The sequence below is a fragment of the Hemibagrus wyckioides genome, linkage group LG23 (assembly GCF_019097595.1).
Source record: "Hemibagrus wyckioides isolate EC202008001 linkage group LG23, SWU_Hwy_1.0, whole genome shotgun sequence".
Lineage (NCBI taxonomy): Eukaryota > Metazoa > Chordata > Actinopteri > Siluriformes > Bagridae > Hemibagrus > Hemibagrus wyckioides.
In genome coordinates, this window is record NC_080732.1 from 11,386,254 (window position 1) to 11,412,577 (window position 26,324).

Below are 26,324 nucleotides of genomic sequence, written 5' to 3' on the forward strand. Positions count from 1 at the left end.
CTTGGTCCAAGATGCTATAGTAGCAAGTACACTTCTAAGCATATAACCTTATCCCTTGGTTTGCACAAACGTCCAATGATATTTTACTGATCATGTTCAGAACATCATAACAGATAACTGATATTATTATTATTATTATTATTATTATTATTATTATTATTATTATAAAAACATGCCTTTTTAACATGGGTGTTTTTTAGATCCACTCTTAGCACAATTAAATTTTTTCAGTGTTTAGTATGTAATTTTCATATATTATAGATCAATTCTGTAATTATTTAGATTACAGCTTTATGTATTGTATGTATGTACTCTATGTAGCTTTATGTATATGATATATGATTGTGATGTCTTGCAGTTGTATAGTCCAATTAACAATATATTTTACATTTTTTTAACTAAATATTTTATTTTTTTAAACTAAATGTGTGGAAACCCCTTCTTTTATTTACTGACTGATTTATTTATAGACATCTATGTACTTTTTTCAGTAAAAATATACTTTTTTAACATTTTAACATTTGATATGGGTAGAGAACATTATTTTACTAGACATTTATTAAACAAAAAGATGTTTTGATGCCATTGACCCAATTTAAATTTAGCTGTTGTCTTCATTTACACAGAGGGAATGGACTATATGTTTCTTCCCCCAAAAAATAAAACATAAAAATAAATAAAAAACAGTGAGCAGTTCAATGGATTTACCCAGCAGAACTCTTTAATAGTGAAATTCTTGTAGAGATGTACTTTTTCCCAAACACCAATATACAATGGGTAGTTTCTATGATATGTCCATACACCAATAGACTTTAAAAATACATTTTTCCAATAAAGGCAACAATACATATATTTTAAAAATCACTGATATCAGTGATTTAATGTAATTCAGGAACTGTAAGGGGACATTGGAACCCATGTTCTCACTAATGTATAAGCAATGATAATGTGAACTGCACTCATTCCTTTTGAGAAAAGTGAAGTCAGACTTAAAGAATTCTCAGCTTGATCAGCTCTCTGTGTTTACAGAGGAAACATCTGCTTCTGCTTCCTTTTCTAAAGCAGTCATGTTCCACTACCAAAAGCACTGCTGATGATAGAAAGAGTGATCTGCAAGGGCCATTAAAAATTTAATGAGACCTTTCCATGGAGACATGTGAATCTTTTATAACTTGTTACAGTGCAAAAGTGCTTTTTACAATGCACTAAGATTTTTAATAATTAGGGGAAAATTTTGAAATTAGTAAATTCTTATTTTATATCATTCTTATTTTGAGTGATTCTCTCAAAGGATTTAAACTTTTTATTGTGAAATATATTTTCCCTCACAGATATTAAAGGATATCCATCTTAAATTTAATGGCTTCATTAAGTCAACAACCAACTACACTAGAACAATTCATGCATCAGGATTTATTTCAATGCTCACCATTTAGATATCAATATCAATATCAATATCAATATAGTCTCTTGCATGTTACATTATATTTTCTTGTCTCAAACACCACTGCTAAAGAAACAGATACTGAATATGACACCATGATATGACCTCAATTACTGTAGTTGAGGATGTTCAACATCGTATTCACATCAACTGTAACTGTGTTTAAGAATATCACACATTTTTATATATATAACACAGAACACTGGTATTTTTGGAAACCATGTAAATCTGCTAAGAACAAAACATAAAATATCCAACACAATGGTTTTCTAGTGCCTATTTGGAATGTCAGGTTACAGTTTACACACAATTCATAAAAAACTCTAGGAATAGGAATATCAGAATTAGATCCATGCAACAGAGAATGCTATGAATGCTTGCTCATCTGTTGGGAGTGTAACGAGTGATTTTACTCTTCAAATCGGCCCTCCAGGATACTGTCAAATGAGAAGGGAACAAACTTGAAGCCCTGGCCTGTGTAGAACTTGTTCTGGAATTCCACCCTGAATGAAGATAAATGTAACAAAACACGTGATAAAATAATAGAACATTTAATTTTTCTAACAAATTTATTCTGAAAAATTTTTTAAAAGAGGCATGTAGTGGTCTGTGTGGTCTCAGTATGCTGTTCTTATTAAAAGAGCAGTCATTCATTTTTGCTACACATACTCACACACACACATATAGAGAGAGAGTGAGAGAGAGAAAGAGAGAGAGATAGAGAGAGAGAGAGAGAGAATACACTCCTTTATATCAGAGGAGCACCTACAAATTACTATAACTCAGCTTGAAATATTTTGTGATGAGTGAGTAGGGAAAAGGATTCAATATTTTTACATTTCCATATTAAATGTAACAAACTTAATAAAAACATCTCCCATAAATTCTTTACACAGTTTTCCCTTTATTATTATGTCTTGATTGTACTTTTCTCATCCGATATTTCCTGAGTAATTCATGGGTAGCTGATTATCCAAACAATAGTGATATTTTTCAGAAATCCTTCTAATAATTACTATAATGATGTTGACTACTGTTATACTTGTACAGAATGTATACGTTCCACCACTCAGCAATAATGGTGACATCTAAATAAGCTATGTATACAATGCAACATAGTCAGAACACTGCATTATTTAATTGAATGCCATGTAGTAGTATGTAGTAGTAGTATGATATTGAATGTTTATTTGTATATTGTGTGCTTTTGCTTAAGAAGAAGAGGTGAAGTTAAACAGGTCTGCCCAGGTTGCCTTAAACGCAACCAGGTTTACAAACACAGAGGGTGAGAACATTATGAGCTTATCCTACACTGGAGCATTTTATATATATATATTATATATATATAATATATATATATATATATATATATATATATATTATATATATATATATATATATATATATATATATATATATATATATATATATATATATATATATATACATATATATATATATATATATATAAAACTCACCACCTTTTCACCACCTTTAACTCACTGGACTCTGAGTATCTTAATGTTAATTCTGCTTTATCCTGCAAAATATTAATACTATACCAGTTTTTGTCCTAACCCTATACCCTAAAGATCAAAATGTGTCTTGAATTAAATTGTGTGACATACCAGTGCAGTCGCAGAGCATGTAGGAAGGCGGACAGTCCTTCCATGACAAGAAGAATACACACTGTAAGTGTGGCAAAGACTGGGAAAATAATAGACAAACCAAAGAATCCACCACCACTTGAAGAGGCCAGTCCCATGTGCATCACCATTCCCCATAGCACCTCTGACAGTTCTGAGAGAGAGAAAGAAAACTGAATGTTTGCACATATACTTGCATTTATGAAGTCGGTGTGCACATTTGAAAGAGTACCCACGTGCATGAGCCAGACTAAGAGCCCAGAGACGCAAGTAAGAGGCAGTGTTGGAGATGCAACCAAGACAGTATTCAATGGTGTGGATGGCCTGGTGGACAGCTACATCCCCAAAGTTAAACTGCAAAGAGAAAGAGGACACATTACTGAGAATAACAGGTACTCTACAGTGCCATCAGTAATAGAATCCTTGCTGCTTTCATACACAGTAAATAGTATTAACCCTCTATGTTTTAAGGTTGAACAAAAATAATTCAAAAACATGAGCCTTTTTTAATTCTCTCCCCACTCTCTCAAAGTTTTCTGAAATATGTACTCTGCAGCATATTCTGCTTTATGAAGAAGTGATCAGGTTAGACCTGACCATCATTTTCCATCATCATATCCTCTCATTGAGTAAGCTACAATGAGTCATTTCTTCTGAAAACAATAGTGTTCTCACAGATAACATGCTAATACTCCCCTTCCTGAACTCACAGCAACCAGTTAAACAAAGCAATCCTCTCATAGCAATGAATAACCTAAATGCACATATTATTATACAATAACATACAATGTATGTGACTTCTGTAAAGAGTTTAGAACGTTGGGCATATATGGCATATAATTTCTGCTCTGATTAACTAAAACAAAATTGTCAAACTAGGTTTTATATGCACATCCTTTAGCAATTATGCGCACACACACACACACACACACACATACACTTACCGGCTCTTCCTCTGAGTGCTTGAACAGAAAGCAGAAAGGAAAATGATTCAGGTGGTTTTGAAAGCCAATTTTCAATCATGATGAAACCACTATGAGTGTCATTGTGACCAAATTCCTGGAGTTTTTTTTTTTATTGTATTCTTTTCCCATTTGTTCTAAATAGTCTATTATGCATACCTTTGATTGTTTATATAAAATGAAAATACACTTACCAGTTATGCACTTCTGCTTATTTATGCAGTTATCCAAATAGCCAATTATATGGAATCAACACAATCCATAGATACAATTTAACAGCTTCAGTTAATGTTAACATCAAACATCAGAATGGACAATTGTGATCTCAAGTAGGGTGAATGGTGTAGGAATAATTTTATATGTAGCCCGATTTAAGGGACAAAACATATTAGGACAATTGGCTGGTCACCTATTCCGTAGACACGTGTTAATTCCTATATTATTTTACTTTCTAGTAAGCGGATAAAAGGAGTTGATTTTTGTGTGGCACTTGCATTAGAAATCTGTTAATATTAACTCTCAATATGAAATCCAACATTCTGTCACTGCCAGTTACTTTTAGATAAATTAAAATCCTAGTACCAATACTAATCTTAATCAAAACCTAACAGACATCTCAAAAACACTAGATGTTGCCAAATCAGCTATACGGTACATTCAGAAAAAGAAAGAAAACACCGGAAAGTTCAGGAACCCCAAAAAGCCTGAAAGACCAAAAGTCAAGAAGCTTTTATTGTCATTTCAACCATACAGTATATAGCTGACACAGTACATGGTGAAATGAAACAACATTTCTCCAGGACCATGGTGCTACATAAAATAACATAGAACATATAACAACAGAGTTAACTAAGTTTAAATAAATTAAATAAGACTTAAATAAGTTGTCCTAGCCACAAAAAGTCTAGCCACATATAGTGTGCAACCTGGTGCAAACAGTGCAAGACAAAAGACAGTGCATACAGACAATACAAAGCACTACAGGACAGATACCCAATATAGCGCCAACCAGTGTACATTCTGTGTATTGTATAGTACATTGTGCAAAAATAAGAGAATTGTAAACAAAGAGGGTTCTTGTAAACATATATACACAGTTGGTGGCAGTGTGCAAAAACAGCAGTTGAGTGAATGTGCAAAGACACATTGTGCAAAAAACAGCATGTAAACAGTTTTTAATATGGGTGGTACTGTAGACAAATATATATTGAATAAGTGTGTGTGTGTGTTTGGTACAGTTGAGTTCTAGGTGATGGCTTGTGGGAAGAAACTGTTACACAGTCCGGTTGTGAGGGTGAGGGTGAAGAGTGTGTGTGAGGGGTGTGTGGAGTCATCCAAAATGCTGTTGGCTTTGTAGATGCAGAATGTTGTATAAATGTCTGTGGAGGGAAGCGAGACTCAGATCTCCTCAGCTGTCCTCACTATCCGCTGCAGGGTCTTGTGATCTGTAATGTGCAATTCCCAAACCAGGAAGTGATGCAGCTGCTCAGGAAGCTCTTGATGGTCCCTCTGTAGAATGTGGTCAGGATGGGGTAGGGAGATGGGCATTCCTCAGACTTAGAAGTAGAGATGCTGCTGAGCTTTCTTTGTTGTTGTTGACTGACCGGGTGAAGTTATCCGCCAGGTGAACACCTAGGAATTTGGTGCTCTTGACGATCTCCACAGAGAATCTGTCAAAGTTCAGCGGAGAGTGGTCAGTCAACAACATCTTTAGTTTTGCCAACATTCAGAGATAGACTGTTGGCTCTACACCAGGCTGTTAGCTGTTTCACCTCCTCTCTGTATGCTGACTCGTCATTCTTGCTGATGAGACCCACCACAGTGTGTCATTAGTGAACTTGATGTGTTTCGCGCTGTCCATTGCTACAGTTGTGAGTCGGCAGAGTGAACATCAGTGGACTAATTACACAGCCTTGAGGGGCCCCAGTGCTCAGTGTGGTAGCGCTAGAGATGCTGATCAGGACTGACTGAAATCTGAGGAGTTGAAGAGGGAAGTGTTCAAGCCTAGCAGGCTCAGCTTCTCAGTCAGGTGTTGAGGGATGATTGTGTTGAATGCTGAACTCTGCATGAACAGAATTCATATGTAGGTGTCCTTTCTGTCCAGGTGTGTCAGGGCCAGATGGAGGGTCATGGCAATGAAAACGTTTGTGGAGTTTTTACGACACTCAAACTGCAGGGGGTCCAGTGAAGGTGGCAGCAGGGTCTTGATGTGCCTTATTACAAGCATCACGAACCACTTCATTGTCATGGGTGTGAGTGTGATAGGACGGTAAGCACTGAGACAGGACACTGTAGACTTCTTTGGCAAGAGGATGATGCTAGTGGTCTTGAGGCATGCTGGAATGACACTGCTACTCAGGGAAATGTTGTCAGTGAAGATGTCAATGAAGACATCCGCTAGCTGCTTTGCACATTCCCTGAGCACTCTGCTAGGAATGTTGTCTACAGCCATTTTAACTGCTTTAGAACCAGTTTAGATTGTGTCTAACCAGTGGTCTGTATGCCCAAATTAGCATAACAGAGAAGTGGTCTGAGTAACCAAGGTGGGGAGCACTGATTTGAGATTTTCTCAGTTGAAATCTCCGTAAATGATAAGCTGTCCATCGGGGTGAGCATTCTGCAGATCGCTAATATTCCCAAACTGTTCACAGTGCCTCCTTAGCATTAGCACTGGAGAAAATGTAGACTATGACAATGAAAACCATGGTGAATTCCTGTGGTAAATGAAATGGCCTACTTCTAACAGTCACAAACTCCACTAACAATGAGCTGTAACTAGAGACAAGAGTTCTTGCACCATTCTGAGTTAATGTAAACACATGCCACCACCACATGCTTTACTGCATAGAGCTGCATTTCTGTCAGTACAAAACATGGTGAGCCCGTCTGGAGCCCGTCCAGAGCTCTTTCACTGAGCCACGTCTCCGTAAAAACAATGACGCAACAGTCTCTAAACTCTCAGTGAGTTATCCGCTGAAGTTAGGTGTAGTCCAGTTTATTGTCCAGGGAGCAAAAGCTGGAGAGCAGGCTGGATGGGATAGCCAGCACGCTAGGGTTTGTTTTTAGCCTAACATGGACACCTTCCCTCTTGCTGCGCTTCCGCTTCCTTGCACACCGCTTCCGACGTCCCCCTATCCGGCCACTGGCATCAGGCAATGCCAAGAACTGGGGGCCAAGTTCGTGAACCTTCTCCAGCACATCATCATGCAGGTCTGTTACATGATTTCTGTACTGTGGAATTGACCCTCTTGGAGCATGTGTTTACTAAAGTAAGTGTTTTACTAAAGTAACTGAAGTTAGGTGTTTCAATCAAGGGGATGCTAATCATGTGTGTGTTTAATCCAACTACACAGTCCACTGTAAACAGTTTGCATTAAATCACCAGCTTAATGTATATCATACAGTGGTACCTGTAGGTGTATATACAGTGGTTTTCGGTGTATTTCGCCGATTCTTGTTTCATACAGGATTGCAACGAATATCAACATTTCGAACAAAATTTGAACGACTGTTAATGTGAACTATATTTTCGAGACAAATTTTTAGTTATCGAAAATATTTTTCTGTGTTCTGTACCCTGGTGTACACAATAGAGATGAAGCAGTTTACACGGGTCATCTGTTCTGAAAGCATCATCTGTGAGTGCTTGTGTTACAACCCCATGCTATCTTTTGTGGTATAATTTCATTAGCAATGTCTCCGAAAAAGGGTAAATCAGGCATCACTGTTGCCAAGAGGAAAGTTGTGATCTCAACCATCGAGTTGAAACAGATTAATTCATTTTACATTATTTCCTAAGGGGAAAAATAATACAATTTTCAACCAAATCGGTATTCGACCAGACTTTTAGAATGAATTAAAGTCGAACACCAAGGTACCACTGTATATATATACACTACTCACTTGTTAAGGATATTTGGGTGAGATTTATGGAAAATGTAAAAAGTTCACGCTATAGTGATATTATATCATGAAAGTAGGGCATTTAAGTAGAAGCATGCAATGGTGATTTCCTCATCTCAAACCATTTATTACAACATTTATTATAACAAACAAACAAACAAACAAATAAATAAAAAAATAAAAAAATAACTAAGTAACTAGAAATAAGAGTAAATCATTAAATTTAATAATTAAACTATTTTATCCCTAATGAGAAAGCCTATAGCAAAGGTGGCAAGGAAAAACTCCCTGGGATGGAAAAAGGAAGAAACCTTGAAAGGAACCAGGCTCAGAAGGGAACCCATCCTCATTTGGGTGACACTAAACAGTAAACAATGTAACTATAACTGATTAATGTCCTTTCTACAACAGAAATCAATGGTCCATGAGGAACTATTAGGTCAGTGTAGTTTCTAAGGTCATTATAGACACTAATTCTTTGCTGTCACAAGCTGACAGATATAATGGCAGATCTGTGACTGTATGAAAGTCCCCAAGTGGCAATGACGTCTCATGCTGTTCACGAGTCGACTTATTGTCTGCTGAGGCATGGCATTCCACTCTTCTTGAAGGGAGGCCCTCAGGTCATTGAGATTCTGGGGTGCAGGGTTACGAGCCTCTACACGGCGACTCAGCTGATCCCATAGGTTTTCTATGGGATTCAGGTCTGGAGAAAGTGCGGGCCACTCCATTTGAGGTACCCCAACCTCCAGCAGCCGTTCCCTAATGATGCAACCTCGATGAGCTGGAGCATTGTCGTCAATGAAGATGAAATTAGGCCTGTGTTGTTCATGCAGGGGCACAATGACTGGATTAATGATGTTATTCAGGTAGTATTGGCTTGTCACTGTACCATTCACAAGATGTAGGGCAGTTCTGTATTGAGTAGACACATCTGCCCAGACTGTAACACCACCACAACAGTGGCTGATGCATAGCGCTCTCCTTGACGTCTCCAACATTGTTGACGGCCATCATTTCTGCTCAACGTGAATCGAGTTTCATCAGAAAACATCACTGAGGCCCATTGGTCCCTCGTCCAGCGTAAATGCTCCCTGACCCCACGCCTGTGCCTGAAGGTGTGGTCAGGTACCCTTGCAGGTCATCTATCACGCAGACCACACTGATGTAAACGGGTTCGAATGGTCTGATGTGACACTTGGGTGCCTCTCACCTCCCTTACATGTGCCTGGAGTTGAGTGGCATTCATCATCTGGTTCCGCAGGGCACTGTTCACAATGAAGCGGTCATCAACGTGGAATGTGGCCAAAGGACATCCACTTCTATGCCTTTCTGTGACTCTTCCAGTCTGTATCTCTGTCGCAACCTGCTGATGACACTCTGTGACGCTCTAAGCTCAGTGGCTACTTCCCTCTGAGAGCATCCGGTACTGTTGATCAATTGTTAGGTGTCGTCTTGGTCTCATGATGTCAAAATGTGAACAGCATGATGAAGAGGACTGTTTAAATACCAATTCTAATTGAACCAGAAAATGTATCGGTCGATTCATGGATCAAACACCATTTGTGAATTTTGCTGTTAAACACCTTGTTAGAGAACAGCAAGTTATGCAAAAAGTACTGAAACACTGAACAGTTGGACATGTGCATTCAAAAGTGTAGAGAAGATCAAATTAAGTTGGTTATAGTGCATTTTAGGTGCATCCTGAAATTTCACCCGAAAGCCGAATATCCTTAACTTTTTGTGAGTAGTGTGTGTGTGTGTGTATATATATATATATATATAAATAAATGAGCATTTCATTCAATTCATTTAAAAATGTGATTCAACCAAAAAAAACAAAGCCAAACTTAAAAGCCACCTGAAATCAACGCTAGATCTTTACAGATCAGATCTTTATCAGCTTACATGAAGTGAAATAATAAAGGAAAAACATTTCAAAGTCTGTGCTATTATTATTTGATTTCAGTTGATTGACAATGTCTACATATTTATAGACCTAACTGAAAATTCATTTTAAATGTATTTACTGACTCTCCTAAAGTAATCAGTCTAATTAATTAAAATTAATTAGGTGGTCAGTCAGATAGAATATCCCCATTTTCAGCATAAAATTATAATTAGAAATTAAAATGAATATTAATATAAGTCACAATTATTAAAACCTCAATTTTACTGAGAGAAATAATAATCAGTGACTCTCTGAAGGCTTACTTCTAAATAGTTTGGGGTTTTTATTTTTAAAAAATTAACCACAATCGAATACCAATATCCAATATGATGTACAGAAAACACGACAGTAAACATGACAGTAAAATGTCCAATAAAATACAAATAATTGAAATACAGTGTACTTAACTAAGAACTGGCCACTCTAAATAGGGGAGTGTTTTTTCCGAGCATGAGGTGAATGTGTCTCAAGCCTTTGAGGCTTGTCTTTGTAAGCACTGAATAAATGTAGAAACAGCTTTTTTGTTTGTAGATTTCCAGATTATGATTTGGTAAGAATCAACAATGCTAGTTGCATAGTCTGTCAACAACAGTGGCAGCATTAGGAAGGCTGCTGATATGACCAATCATGTGCAAATACCTCTGTCCCTGCCCTGTCCATGAATTGCATTTGGTAATGAGTTGTCTGTTTGCAACTGCTTTGTCTTAGGTGTTCTAGATTAATTGCTTGTGGATTTGCCAGTATGGTAACATCAAACTTATATTATATCAAAGCTTGTAATAATCTTATGGAGCCACAAGAATGTTGTGATCCAAGTACTCTTACATGTAATTTAACTTATGCACCTACATTTAACATCATTCTGTTCACTGATACTTCACACTGGTGTAAAGAGGGGAAATTACTCTTTATAAAATTATTAAATTATTTTACCCATTTATAGGTTAGAACTTTATTGTTAAGAGTATTATCAAACTGGCACCACATGTCTATAGGGGTGAGTAATGTATATGAATGCCTCCAATACTCCAGAGACTGGGAAAAGTTGATGGGTATCAATCAATTGTGCTATCTAAAATTCCCAAATGGCACATGGTAGCTTTGTGATCAGACCATATATAGTGAACCCACCATTTAGTTTAGTGACTATTGCACATTGGTGTATCTGTTTCCAACCAGACGTCAATCTAATGATAACTCTGTCAAAGCATCTGACTGACCATTACAAAGTCATTTCAATGTACACCCTCATCCTAGGGACTACACAACAGTAGATAATACAAACACATGCAAGCCACAGACTCAGAAAGATGGAAATTACTAGAAGTCTTTTTTTTAGAATGTAAATTCACCATAACACCAATGCAGTAAATGCTGAATCTGGCATTCTGACATTGTGGAGAACTGCACTGATGTTAATATAACATCTGATCCTCTTGATCTAACTAATAACTGGAGACATCTATAAAACAATTTGGCTAATATTAGAACACAACTTTAGACATCATCTGTGCCAGAGTATTATGAACTGATATGACTCACCATATAATTGGATGGAATGTACATAACAAGATAGATAAGGGGCACGTGTTGTTCTTTAAAGACCCTTTGAGTTTAGCCTCTTTGAATACACCAATCAGACATAACATTATGACCACTTACAAGTGAAGTGAATAACACTGATTATTAGAATATTAGGCAGCAAGTAAACATTTTGTCCTCAACGTTGGTGTGTTAGAAGCAGGAAAAATTGGCAAGCATAAGGATCTGAGTGAGTTTGACAAGGGCCAAATTGTGATGGCTAGGTGACTGGATCAGAGCATCTCCAAAACTGCAGCTCTTGTGGGGTGTTCCCGGTCTGCAGTGGTCAGTATCTATCAAAAGTGCTCTAAATAAGGAACAGTGGTGAAAAGGTAACAGGGTCATGGCCGGCCAAGGCTCACTGATGCATGTGGGGAGCGAAGGCTGGCTCTTGTGGTCCGATCCAACAGACGAGCCACTGTTGCTCAAACTGCTGAAGAACTTAATTCTGGTTCTGATAGAAAGGTGTCAGAATATACAGTGCATCAGAGTTTGTTGCATATGGGGCTGCATAGCTGCAGACCAGTCAGGGTGCCCATGCTGACCCCTGTGCACCGCCAAAAGTGCCAACAATGGGCACTTGAGCATCAGAACTGAACCACAGAGGAATGGAAGAAGGTGGTGTGGTCTAATGAATCCTGTATTCTTTTACATCATGTGGATGGCCGGGTACGTGTGAGTTGCTTACCTGGGGAACACATGGCACCAGGAAGGCAGGCTGGCAGAGTCATGCTTTGGGCAATGTTCTGCTGGGAAACCTTGGGTCCTGCCATCGATGTGTATGTTACTTTGACATGTACTACCTACCTAAGCATTGTTGCAGACCATGTACACCCTTTCATGGAAACGGTATTCCCTGATGGCTGTGGCCTCTTTCAGCAGGATAATTTGCTGTGCCACAAAGCAACAATTGTTCAGGAATGGTTTGATGAGCACAACAACAAGTTTGAGGTGTTCACTTGGCCTTCAAATTCCCTAGATCTCAATCCACTCAAGCGTGATCACCAAGCCTGATCCATGGAGGCCCCACCTCGCAACTTGCAGGACTTAAAGCATCTGCTACCAACATCTTGGTGCCAGATACAACAGCACACCTTCAGGGATCTAGTGGAGTCCATGCCTCGACGATTCAGGGCTGTGTTGGCAGCAAAAGGGGGACCAACGCAATGTTAGGCAGGTGGTCATAATGTTATGCCTGATCTGTGTATGTTCTTGCATAAATTACCTAAAAACTTGTTATTTTTTGGGTAGGCAGAACTAGGTAGCCCCATGATGATTCATTTATTGTCCCCCCCAGCCATTTTAGAAGAGGGGATACAGATGTCACTAAGTAACTTGCAGCCACCATATCACAAGTTTCACCCACCTCATCTGCGTCATCAGAATGCTGGGATAGCTGGTCGTGCTCAATGATCTCAGCCTCATCCTCAGTGGGTCCATTCCCGACCCGGACTCCCCCAAACTTCTGTGTGCCCTGTTGAGTGAGTCCGGTGGATGAGCTGGTGCCTGCTTGCTCTAATGTTTCTACTTTCTGAGCAGGGCTTGCCTCCCTCATCTGGGACTAAATACAAAACCCAACAAAGTCTGAATGGCTCACAGCATGCCGCATGCTTGTGGTGTGTGCGAATGGGTGTGTCTGTGTATAGGATAGCTACCCATCCCATAGTACCTCGTAATTTATATAACCGGTACTGTGTTGTATTGTTTTGTTAGGGTTTTTTTGGGTGGGGACAGGGGGATTGGGCAGGGTGTTTCACTAGCATTTTTTAAACAGTCCTGTGAAAAAGTTTTTGCACTAGAGAGCATGAACTGTCTAACATCTGCCACAGCATCTCAGTGCTGTCAGAACTTTGATTATGCCACTACAAAACCTTAAAAATATTTATTTTGAGCCATTTATAGATGGGCTTGCTCTTGTGTATTGGATTGTGACATACATAACCCAATTGTGTATTAGCCTGAGATCATGGATTAACAACTGGATATTCTCCTTTAGGATTTTCTGTTAAAGTGCAGAATTCATGGTTCCATTGGTTATGGCAATTCTCCCAGGCCCTGAAGCAGCAAAACATCCCCACATCGTCACACACTGCCACCACCATGTTTGACTGTTGGCATGATGTTCTTATTGTTGTATGCTGCCATAACTTTAAGCCAGATGTAAGATGACCCATGTCTTCCAAAGTATTCTACTTTCAAATCATTATTCCACAGAAAATGATCCCAAAATGCTTTGGGTTCATCAATATTTTTTTTTTTGCAAATTTGAAATGAGCCTTTATTCATTTTTGCCCTGAACTCTTCCATGAATAATATTTTTTCCCAATCTCTTTCTAATGGAGCAATCATGAACACTGACCTTACTGGACAAATAAGGCCTGAAGTATCTTAGTTGTTTGTTGACGTTCTTTTGGGAGAATTTTGATGGGCCAGCTACATCTAGAAGGATTCTACAAATTTTCTCCACTGGGAGATAATGACTTGCACTATGGTTAGCTGGAGTCCCAGAGATGGGTTTGGAATGGGTTTGTACCTATATTCAGAATATTAATATAAATAAATTTTAATAACTGTCTTTCTCATTCCTTCTGGAACTTCTTTTACACAGCTGCTTGTTTTGACCATCAACCTACCTCAATTTGATGGAAAGGCTCTATTTAAGTGCTGAATAGGTACAACAGGGCTAAATACCTAATTACTGAATTTGACTCCATGTCTGTTCTAATTGAACCAACAATTAAATTTGGTTAATTGGTTGATTAAGCAAAGAGATTAAAAGATAATATTTTATTTTATTTTTTATAAATTATATAAAGCACAGAAAATGGCATACAAGGAAGTGGAATTGCAAAAAGCAAGTGGGCATCTGTGCTAGGCTTAAGGGTAACCCTTTTTTTAAGATAAGAAATTTACAAAATCTCTTTCTCTTATATTAAATTAAATTAAAACTTTTTTACAACACTTGTAAATTAATTCTACCTAACGTAATTTTAGTGAAAGTAACTGTTACAGAAAATCTGAAAAAACAATTGCACACTGCACTGTAGATTTCTCTAGTCCTAAAATTGCACACTATATAAACTACATACAGTTGTGCTCAAAAGTTTGCATACCCTATAAGAAATTGTTAAACATTGCCATTTATTTGAAAAATATGACTCATAATGCAAAAGATTTTTTTTCCTTATTTAAGGATAGTGGTCACATGAAGTCATTAATTATCCTATTGTCATTAATATCCATTATTATTAAAACCTACTGATAACTGGAATCACCCAAACAAACCTTATTAAAAGTTTGAATATGCTTGAATGTTTGGCCACATTATAAACACACAGGTTGACACACAGAGGTTTAAATGGTTATTAAAGGGAGGTTTCCACACCTGTGACCCATTGTATTTGTAATTAGTGTCTGTGCATAAATAGTCAGCTCATGAGGTACTGCACTGCACCATGGGGAAAACAGAAGAACTGCCAATGGACCTGCGTAATAAGGTAGTTAAACTTTCTAAAGCAGGAAAAGTATATAAAAAGATATCTCAACACTTGAAAATGCCAGTCAGTACTGTTCAAACTCTGATAAAGAGGTGGGAAATAAGAGGCTCTGTTGATACTAAGCCACGGTCAGGTAGACCAAGATTTCACCCACTACTGCCAGGAGAATTGTTCGGGACACCAAGAAAAACCCACAAACAACTTTGAGAGAAATACTGGCTGCTCTGGAAAAAAATGTTTTTGTTTCAAGGAACACAATTTGGAGGTACTTGAACACAAGTGATCTGCATGGTCGAGAAAGCAGTTACTGTGCCATGCCACAAAAAGGCCCGCTTTCAGTAGGACATGACAGCACCTAGACAAGCCTCACAGCTATTGGAGCAGAGTCATTTAGATGAGACCAAAATTGAACTTAATAATCACAACCATAAATGCTATGTTTGGAGAGGAGTCAACAAGGATTGCATTGAAAAGTACAGCATCCCCACTGTAAATGGTGGTGGATCTCTTATGTTTTGAGGCTGTTTGAGCTCCAGTGGCACAGGGAAGTTAGTCAAAAATTGATGGCAAGATGAATGCAGCATGTTATCAGATAATTCTGGCAGACAATTTGCATTCTACAGCACTGAAAGCTGTGCACGAGATGCTCTTGGATGTTCCAACATGACAATGAGCCATAGCACAAGGCCAAGTTGACCCTCCAATGGCTACAGCAAAAAAAAGGTGAAGGTTCTGGAGTGGCCATCGCAGTCTCCTGACCTCAATATTGAGCCACTTTGGGGAGATCTCAAACGTGCAGTTTGTGCAAGACAACCAAAAAATTTACAGGAACTGGAGGCATTTTGCCAAGAAGAATGGGCAGCTACATCACCTGAAAGAATTAAGGACCTTATGCACAATTATTACAAGAGACTGCAGGCAATCATTGATGCTAAAGGGAGCAAACACGATATTAAGAACTAAAGGTATGCAAATTTTTGAACAGGGATTATTTCCTCATTTTCTTTATTGTCATGTTTTGTTTGGTGATTGTGCCATTCTGTTATGCCTTACATATGAACTTGAGTCCTATAAGAAATAAAATAAATTTGTTTTCTCTTCTCAAAGTTTTCTTTAAAAAATGGTACACATCTTTCAAATTCTCCCAAGGTATGCAAACGTTTGAGCACAACTGTATATAGAAGTATAGTATTAATGACATTTGAATATTCTGTCTTATCCAGAATACTAATAAAGCTAGATATTTTTTAATTTTAATTGATTTGTTCCCTAGAGCAACACTGAGTTTCATACCAACAAAAAGGCTAAAAGGACATTGGAGGAAGGTAACATACCAAGTGCTTTTTCCACAGGTGCTGACGGCGGAGCACCATAGTCTTCACCACCAACATGCAGGGAACACAGCTCATAGCAATAACCACCAACAAAGACTGGATCCCAATCTAAAAAATTCACATTATAATGCCAGATTATATTACACGATATGTAACATGGGATAAATGAAAACATCACAGGTTACATATGTAACCCAATTCCCTGAGAAAAAGAACAAGATGCTGCATCTTGGCTTGACACTAGGTGACCGGTGTGTGAAGCATGTGTGGAAACCCACGACTTCTATTGAACAACATAGGGGCATGTGATGTAGCACTGCGTGTCAACATGACCATAAATGGGCATCTATGTCACTGAATCTCTAGATTATAATTGTCTGAAGAAAGACCTTTCCGGCATGCCCGAAGTTTGGCAAAGCGACACAGTGTCTAATTTTCTTTCTCAGGGAACCGGGTTACATATTTATCCTGAGATTTTCTTTATTGAGGGAACTCAACACTGCCTCAACTCTTGAGGCAGTATTGATATTAATACCAATATTACCACACTGAGAAAAAATGCCTGCCCAACAGGACTGAGACAGACATTTGCTGAGTGCAGACAGAACCAGATCAACCCTGCATTACTGGTTAAAACCATGACCAAACTGTAAATTATATTTATGTATATTATATATTTATTTCACTATATGCTAGTGGAGTGGGCCCTGACTCCTAGTGGAAAAGCCATGCTGTACACCTTTTAGAACTGAGCAACAGCAACTGTTACCCAATGGATTATGTCTATTGCAACCACTAAAGCAGACCAAAAGTCAGGTCTGGTCTCAGTGATGGATGTAAATCCTAAGAGCCTGGACTAGTACATGAAGCCTTTCTTGCTCTGGAGAAACGTGAGGGGGCGGAAAGAAGGCTTCCAAAATGATTGGCTACCCAGTCGTAGAAGACAGAATGAATTCCAAGCTATTGTGCAGAATAGCTTTAAACATTCCAGGATCAAACTATATGCAGGGGGAGGCTACTGACAGGACCTGCAGATTTCCTACTCTTTTGAATGAAGATAATGGTAGTTGAAGAGCCTTTTACCGGGTCAGTAACTTCTTTGAGGCTCAAAGGGAGCCTCAAAAGGAGCCTCAGATAACCCTTCCAGAACATAATGGTCCCAGGAAGGAACTCACTTCCATTCACTTGTACTGCCATATGTACTCCACTAATTGCATTTGGAATTGCTAGGGCCCTGGGCATCAGCCCCCCCCATGATAGGATCTCTGCTCCAAAATTTGCATGCCCTGGAATGTAAATTGTCCTCTGGGAGAACAGTTTGGTTTCTTCCAGGGTCTTCTGCACCTGCCAGAAAAGGGGCCTCGAACACATGACACACTGGTGGTTTATTTATGAGACCACTGTAGTGTTTCCCATGTGGACCAACACATGGTAGCCCTTCAGTTGAGGAAGTGTTTCAACACTGCCCACATCTCCAAGCAGTTTGTGTGCCATGAAAAATAAGTCATTATTTCATTATCCTCTCATAAGGAGTGGATCAGAGGGTGAAAACCTCTGTTCTCATATGCATTAGAACCAGCAGAATAAAGTTGGCTGCTGATGCCATGAGACCTAACAGACCAAAAAAGCCTGAAGCACTGATAAATCATGGCCTAGCCTGACACTGCTCATAGCAGCACTGATAGAACCTACATGTGGAAGAGACAACTACACCTGCATCCTGGCTGTGCTTTCAACTGTGCTAGGATGAGCCAGTTATTGATACAATTCAGTACTCATATGCTCTGGAGTCCCAGAGGAGTCCCTTTTTATTGAAGATAGGGCTAGACCAAAAGGAAGAATTGATATTGGTAAGCTCTAACCCCAAAAGCAAACCTGAGCGACTTTCTGTGTTCTGGCAAAATCTCAGTGTGAAAGTACATGTCCTTTGGATCTATTGTGACAAAACAATCCTCGGATTGATTTGAAACACAATGAGTTTGAGTGTTAGCATCTTGAACCTATATGCTCCACAGAATACGGTTCATAATACACAGATTTAAAATTAGATGCAGCCCCCGTCCCTATTGGGTACCAGCTGTAAAAGCCTGACTCCCTCTTAGGAAGGGGAGTTTTCTACTTTTTATGGGCCTTTTGCACAAGAGAGACTAAAGTTACTGTTTTAGAAAAGGAACTTGTTATGAGTGTTCTACAGAGGGCAACACACCTCTGAATTGAGGGGGATGAGAGGCAATCTGTATTCTGTAACCTTTCCTTATATTATTCAGAACTCAGTGAGATACATTTGGCAGTAGTTGCCATGCTGCTAAATGATCTGAAAGATGCCACTATATAGAAAGACAATCCACTGCTATGTCACCTGACCCCACATTAGCCAATTTGGTTAAGTTTCCACACATGCTTCAGACATCTGTGTCAAGGAGGCATTCCCATAGCGTCAGGCCAAGACCCAGTGCTAAGTTCCCTCAAAAGGAATGGGTGTGAAAAAAATGTGAAAAGAAAATGAGTAATAAAATATTTTTCACCTGTCCTTTGTATAGAGCTTTATTAGTTGGATCGTTGTAGTTAAAAAGACACATGTTGATGAAGGCGATAAGGAGACTTGGAGCATCTTTAGAAGTGGTCCCATCATAGGCTGTCCACTTATAGAAGATTAGCAAGATCAAATAACCGAACAGGCAGCTCATAAACACAATTTCAGGGATAAAACCTAGAAAGATGTTCAGAGGCTTCTTAAAGTACCTAGGAACACACAGGACAACATTCAAACAGGCTTTATAATCAGTGTAATAAAATAGTAATATGCTCTTTTATAATACTGTGAGGATATAGACTGGTATGAGAACACACACACACACACACTCTACTTACAGATGATTGAAGAGAGAAAGAGTGACTCCAAACAACATGTGAATCACCCCTAGAATTATTGACATCTTCATTTTAAATGAGTTCAGGAAGGTTAGCTTGTTTGTGGCAATGTTCCATATCTAGCAGAGAAGACCCACAGAAAGACTTTGATTGATGCTAAATTCTTACCTAAAATCACTATTTAGTGGTGGTAGAAAAACATGTTTTTATTTGTGTTTATGTGACTTACTGGGTCAATACCCAGAGGATATGGTCCGCCAAATACTCCTGGTACAACTGGGTCAAGTTGCAGAACTGGATTTACATCAAGAGTGTCAAACCTAAACAGAAAAAAAACTATATAAAAGGAATTGTAGCAAATTGATTTCTACCTTGTCTACCTTGTCTTCTTGTCTATACTATTATTTGGGTTTATGGACACCTGACTATCATACCTGTATATGGTTTTTGAACCTCCTATTCCAGATGTCAGCTCCTCTTTATTATTATAATAACCCCTACTCTTCTGGGAATGCTTTCCCCTAGATTTGGTATGTGGCTGTGGACATTTATGGACATTCATCCAAGATGGGGGCACAGAAACACACAATCTCTGGCTGCAACATAAACCAGGCCTGGGGGGTAGATAGCTTCAGAGGAAGTTAGGAAGTGAAAGTGCATCATGCAAGCGAGTGTCGGTGATAGGCTAAAGGCTAATGCTAGCTTTGTGGTTCTACCATCTATTCTCCACTTCGATGTTCTTTCTAAATAATATACCAAATAATAAACAGCTTAGACTTCTTAGGACCAATGTGAAATTGGACATTTTTGTTCTTAGGCAAACCTGGCTCAAGCACACTACAGAATGAAAGGAATACACAGCATTAATGACGAGCCACATCAGCAAGTGCATAGATGATGTGACTTCCTTCAAGACCAACACCACACATGCAAACCAGAAACTGTTGATGATTTCAGGAAACTAATGAAATCTAAAGTAAATGCCTTCAGAACTGACAAAGGCAGCCTTCCACACAGCAAGGACCAATCTGTCCCAGGCTTTCACTTCCCTAATCACTAAGGACACATGCCATACATGGAAAAGTATACAGGCCATAACAGACTACATAGTAGACAACATGTCTATACTGTAATGGTTATGCATCACACCCAGATGCACTGAATGATTTAAAACACAGAACAACAGGCTAGTAGGAAAGACCACCCCAACTCCTAGCGACCAAGTACTTTCTTCAGGGCCTTCAGGTAGGATCTTTCCAGATTTTTACAGAGGGAAAACTGCTGGTCCTGACAACACAAATGACTGGATGCTCAGGAAATGTGCAAACATCTCCCTGAGCAAGGTTGTTGTAACTTTAAGACAACTAATCCCTGTGCTGAAAAAAAGTGTGTCCTGCCGAATGACTACTTGCATGAAACATGTAAAGACCAGTCTTCCCACCACACTGGTCCCATTTCAGTATGTGTACTGAACAGAAGATACCATATCTGCTACCATTCACTGTTCTATGAAAAAGGACAATTATGTAAGGACAATTATGTAAGTTCAGCATTCAATGCATCCTACAGTGGACATTGGATCCTACAATCATCCTACAACAAATAATAGAAAAGCTGGGCCTGCTGGGTTTGAAAGCGGATCCTGGACTTTTACTGGGAGATCCCCAACCATCAGGATTGGCAAAGCCACATCCAGTAACACTAGTGTTCCCTAGGGCCTTAGTCCACTGCTGTTTACAGCTATGATCACATCATCAAGACTAAAGATGACACTACAGCTGTGTGCCTCTTCAACAGCACTGATAGGTCAGCATACAGGGAGGAGGTAGAGCAGCTCACAGAGACAACAATCTCTGAGACAGTTAAGACCAAGTGATGATAGTTGACTTCATGATGACCTGAGGACACAAATCACCACTGCAGATATGCAAAACAATTGTCAAAATTGAAGTCAAAAGCTTCAAGTTTCTAGGTGTGCATATGACAGAGGACCTCTTCTGGACCCTCAATATTACCTGCCCAGCTAAGAAGGCCCAGGAGCACCTCTATTATTTCTACTTTTTACAAGAGGCTGAAAAGAGACAACCTCCCCAAGCCCATCCTTACCACCTTCTACAGAAGATCCACCGAGGTGTCTCAGTGTGTGGTATGAGAACTGCACAGTCTCTGTCCACAAACCCTAGAGAGAATTGTGAGAACAGCTTACCATTGTTGACTTGCACACTAACCACTGCATCCACAAAGGTACCAGCATTGCTTATGACCCCTCGTACTCCCTTCATAGTCTCTTCACCCTTCTACCATCTGGCAGAAGGTACTCAAGAAACCATTGCACCTCCACTTGTGTCTGTAATAGTTTCTTCCTGGAGGCAATCAGATTACTCAACATCCTGTTGCCACCAAACGTTTAAACACCTAACCCAGTATTATTCAATATCACTGCACATGTGCACTTTATAAAGCTGCATGTTGCTGCTACATTCATTGCTGCTACACTGCACACTAATTTATATTCCACTGTAGCTAGCCTACAGCTGGCACTTTATGTAGTCTTGTGTACTGTATTGTGTGTTTCACCATGTTCCTTGAGAAATGATATTTTGTTCCAATTTGTGTCAGCTATATAGATAAATAACAATAAAAACAGTCTTGACTTATAGACTTGCATAGCCAATCACTCAGTCCTCAGTGATGCCTAAACAGTTCCTAGAACGTGCCTGATTTCATTTCTAATTAATCCTTAATATCTTTCAGTCTAACCTTATTGGTTTACAATAAACTTACGACCAGTTTCCTCCTTTGGAGCCAAACATGGGCTTGACGCTCCACCCAGAGCCAAACACGTTGAGGGATTTGGAGAAGCAGTCATTGTAGATCATTCCGGTGTATATGGAAAATATGCCCATTAAAAGGACTATATACCGGCCTGCAAACACCATGTTAAACATCTACAGAGACAAATAGAAAGCAGAAGCAGAGAATTAGCTTTAATTAGATTTCACTTGTGCTGTAGTATCAAACTGTCTTCTCCAAATAATTAGGCACAAACAGTGTTGTTACACAAAGCTATGGTATATACAGTAATGCAACTTTTAACAATACACTAATCAGAAAACAATCTAATAATTTATAAGTTACTATAATTAACTAAAAAATCAAATACTGCATTATTAAAATAACAGTCTAAATTAATGAAAAGATAATTAATGATAATTCAGCCAGAACCACAAACCTCATTGTCACGCTTCTGTGCAAGTAAGCGACTCTCTCTGATGACCAGGTAGAGGGCGGCACAGGTCATAAGGACACCATGACCCATGTCCCCAAACATCACAGCAAATAGAAAAGGAAAGGTGATGATGGTGTAGGGTGCTATAACACAGATAATAAATACAAGATTAGGACAATCTAAATAGGAAAGGAGGACTTTTTTTAGTTAATTTTTTTAACTGGCTATATTTAAACAAAATATTATATTTTAAATAAATATAAATTTTAATGTCAATATTTGCATAGTGCCTGGGTTAATCTCTCTGTAGGTTCCAATTCCATAAGCATCCACAATGTTCTGGAAGCCAGAGGTGAATTTGTTTGTCTTGTTGTAGGTGGGTGGAGTCTGTTTGGTCTGCATTCTATTCAAAATAGAAGGAACAGTGGATCCACTTCTCTCCTGCAAGGTTAATAACAGAGAAACCCAAAGACACAGTACAAGATTTAAACTGCTGGCAATAAGAGGTTATGTATAATGCTTCATTAATTTAAAAAGCTCCTTTTTCGCTTTCAAATATTCTCTTTATTTACATAAAAACTATTTAAGTAGTACACATTGCTCCTAGGGCAGCATGGTGGTGAATAGGGTAATGTTGCCCCGTCATAGTTCCAGGGTCAATTGTTTGATCCTGAGTTTGGGTTACTGTCTGTGTAGAGTTTTGCATGTGTTCATGTAGCTTTTCTTTGGGATTTCCAGTTTGTAAGCACTATCCAAAAACATACAATATTATGCTACATTGTCTACATTGCACATTGCTACAATGTGCATCCCATCTGAGGTGAAAGCTCCCGCCTTGCACCCAGTGTTCCTAGGATTGGCTCCAGATCCACCAGAAATGAGTACAGATTTGACTGACAACGAAAAGGCAATAAAAATAAAGTATTCGGCAGGCTACCTTCAGGTGAAAAAAGAAAGAGGCATGTTCACAATGGAATCTGAGCTGAAGAAGATGCAGCATGTGCTGAGAGCACCACTCCTGAAGTGTCTAAACAGTGGGACAGTCTGGATGGGGTCCAGGCTGTCCCACTGTTTAGACACTTCAGGAGAGAACTGGCAGGGTCCCTAAGGCAGGTGTGCAAGAGTGAAGTTAGAATTTTTGAGGAACTAGCACAGTGGCTGGGCAGTAGAAGATTCAGAGGCATGGCTACATTATCCATAATCTCATCCATCAGCAGAACAAGATAATCCAGTAGGTCAGCAGGAGACAGCACAATGGCTTGGCCGGAGAGACAGTCTTGTGGACCTTAGGCTTAGCAGGAGAGCACCTCATATTTTCTGGTTTCCAGTTGAAACTCTAAAAGTCTAGAGAACTCCACAGACTGTCTCTGGACAACTGAATTTTCTGAACATTTGCAACTCTCTTTTTATAACAGGGAATATAACTTGCACTGCAGCAAGAATCCATTTTTTTTGGGAACTAACTGGTGTTTTATGCCACTGGAAAATCACTGGAATGTCAAATGGACATTTAGGGAGTCCAATGGTGGCAAAGACAGAGAGAAGACATGGTTTACTGAATTTGCATATTATTGCAGGCCCTCCATATATCATCATCAAAATTCACAGCTTGGGTCGATACACAGTCAGGAAGAAATAAACAAAGCATATCCATGAGCATGAATATAAAAGAGCTATAGGTCAGTACCAGAAAGCTCAAACACACTCACACACACACACGAAACAGAAAAAGAAATACATTTTACTGGGACAGGGGGAGCTGGTAGCCTAGAATGCAGTGGAACAAGGTGAAAGGGCTGGAGGAGAACCTTATTTTGGGCATTCATGGCCTGTGAAGTAATCATGACCACTCATCCAGATTGTACACAAAGGTTTGTTTAAGATTTAAGATTTCTTGATTTGCATGCTTGACTTGACAGCTTGATTGGTGATGTGCTCTGAACTGAAAGCAATACACACTTCCATTTTTTTCCATGAGCTGCTCCACACCTTTGACATGAACACATGCTGAAATAGAGATTCTGTTGTCTTGAAAGTTGATGGCAGGCTGGGAATGCTCACAAGGTGCAAGGACTTGTCAGTGATGAGCATAAGACCATGTTGTTCTGAAAGATGGGGAGATCTGTGGGAAAAATGACTGCAATGGGTGAGAATGGTCACTGTGGGTGAGCAGGGTCACTGGGGCAGTGTCATGAGTTTACAAGAAAGGAGGGCTTTGAGAACTTCATGAGAACCTGTGTGCATATTGGGCCACCAATAGTTTCTGTAGAAGTTAATGTTGATATCTGACTGCAGGAGATGTGTGTGCCCAAGTTTGTCACTTAGGACAAGCAGCACATAGGTTTTTAAGTGGGGCATGTCACTGTACCAGTTGATCTCGGGTTTGGGCTATATTTTAATAAATGTCCCATGAGAACACACCCAGCAAAACTGGTGGAAGAATGAGTCGCTCACTGGTTTCTTTGGGGGATGCAGGGTGAAAGCATGGGATAGAGTTGGCATTGTTGTCGTTTGAGCAAGTGAGAGGATAAGTTAGTTTAGAAGATATGTTATTAGAAGTCTAAAAACTTTTGCAGTTTCTTGACTGGGGTGGATAGAGGTCGGTTCATGAGTACCCTATGATAGTATATCCTAGTAATAAAATTTTAGACATCGGAAACTCCAACTTCTCCCCCTTGACGTATAGGTAATTTTTGGAATAGATGGATATGACTTGTTTGACATGAATCATGTTACAGTTTTGAGCATATCAAAATATCATTAAATTATAGCATTATATACATTATATCCATTATATGCGATTACATATTTTTTTTCCAACATGTCCAAAGAACACTGTTGACATGCAAGATAGCCCCTACATCTTTACACAGTAATCATACTGGCCAGTGGTGGTGTTCCCTTCTGCTTCCCTTCTCTGATTCACATGAAAGTACAAGTACTGTACAAATCTAGTTTTGTGAAGATGCATAGTTAAGTTGTTCTAAGGCTGAAAACTGAAGTTGGAGGGGTTCAATCAAGCTTTAAGAAGGGGGCAAGGCTTCAAGGGAATGTCTGTTAATATCGTAGTGCTCAAGACACCTGTGCATTGTTCATTGTTCTATTAGTACTAGTGTTACTTTTACTGCTCAGAGGAGCCTCTGTTGTCAGTGTGATCCAAGGCCAGAGTGCATTAAACCTTCTGTAACTCTTGGTCTATTTACATATTTTCAGGTTTTTTTCCTACACAGCGATGAGTCAGAAGTGCTGTTGGAATTTTACCCATTTTTCTGTCACAACAAAAAAACAGTACATATATGTGGAGAAGGTTTCCAGCCCCTGCAGTTAAATACATAACTAGCATTTTCTCTAAGAGGGAGAAAATTGGATAACCTGAAGGAAACCCACACAAGCATAAGGAGAATGTGCAGTAAACTCAGCAATAAACTAAACTCAGGATCGAACCCATGACCCTGAAGCTGTGAGGGAGCAATGCTACCTGCTTCACCTTCATGTCACATAATCATATCATTGATGGATGAAAAAGATATGAAGCCATATGAAAACTGATGTGAAAAATTAATAAAAGATAAAAGCAGCAGAGCATGAACAACAATTAGAGTTTGTTTTCTCACCGTGCCCCTCCGCAGGGCAAACTGTATAGAGTCCAGGTCAGAGACAGGGCACCACACTTCTGCGATTAAACATTTCTGTGTGACATCAATATTGCAGAGGTTCAGTGTGTGATAGATGGCCTTCATCTTCCTCACTTTGATGAACCACACACGCAGAGTTTTTGCAGCAGCCTGAAGAACCCTCTGCCGATGATCCTCAGTTTGATTTAGCACCTGCATTAAACAACAGATGATGTTTGAATCAGATTCAGTGGTACAGCAGACAAATTCAACTACTTGGCTATAAGAATAC

The 26,324-nt window shown here is 39.1% G+C and overlaps 1 protein-coding gene across 2 annotated transcripts in view; it reads right to left on the reverse strand.

Annotated features, from left to right (window-relative positions):
- Window positions 1-699: 699 nt before the first annotated feature.
- The window catches only part of atp6v0a1b (ATPase H+ transporting V0 subunit a1b), a 37,635-nt gene continuing 12,010 nt past the window's right edge, over window positions 700-26,324 (reverse strand). The window contains exons 10-22 of one of the 2 annotated variants that reach the window (XM_058376094.1): window positions 26,033-26,245; window positions 22,709-22,859; window positions 22,422-22,561; window positions 21,974-22,137; window positions 19,419-19,509; window positions 19,190-19,308; window positions 18,844-19,060; window positions 16,319-16,426; window positions 12,854-12,961; window positions 4,035-4,052; window positions 3,327-3,444; window positions 3,073-3,244; window positions 700-1,947 (exon numbers count right to left, since the gene is read on the reverse strand). In XM_058376094.1, the coding sequence (XP_058232077.1) occupies window positions 1,854-1,947; window positions 3,073-3,244; window positions 3,327-3,444; window positions 4,035-4,052; window positions 12,854-12,961; window positions 16,319-16,426; window positions 18,844-19,060; window positions 19,190-19,308; window positions 19,419-19,509; window positions 21,974-22,137; window positions 22,422-22,561; window positions 22,709-22,859; window positions 26,033-26,245 (1,713 nt within the window). In that variant the 3' untranslated portion in view covers window positions 700-1,853. Of the gene's footprint in view, window positions 1,948-3,072; window positions 3,245-3,326; window positions 3,445-4,034; window positions 4,053-12,853; window positions 13,049-16,318; window positions 16,427-18,843; window positions 19,061-19,189; window positions 19,309-19,418; window positions 19,510-21,973; window positions 22,138-22,421; window positions 22,562-22,708; window positions 22,860-26,032; window positions 26,246-26,324 lie in introns of both variants that reach the window. The other variant, XM_058376093.1, reaches the window with a different exon arrangement.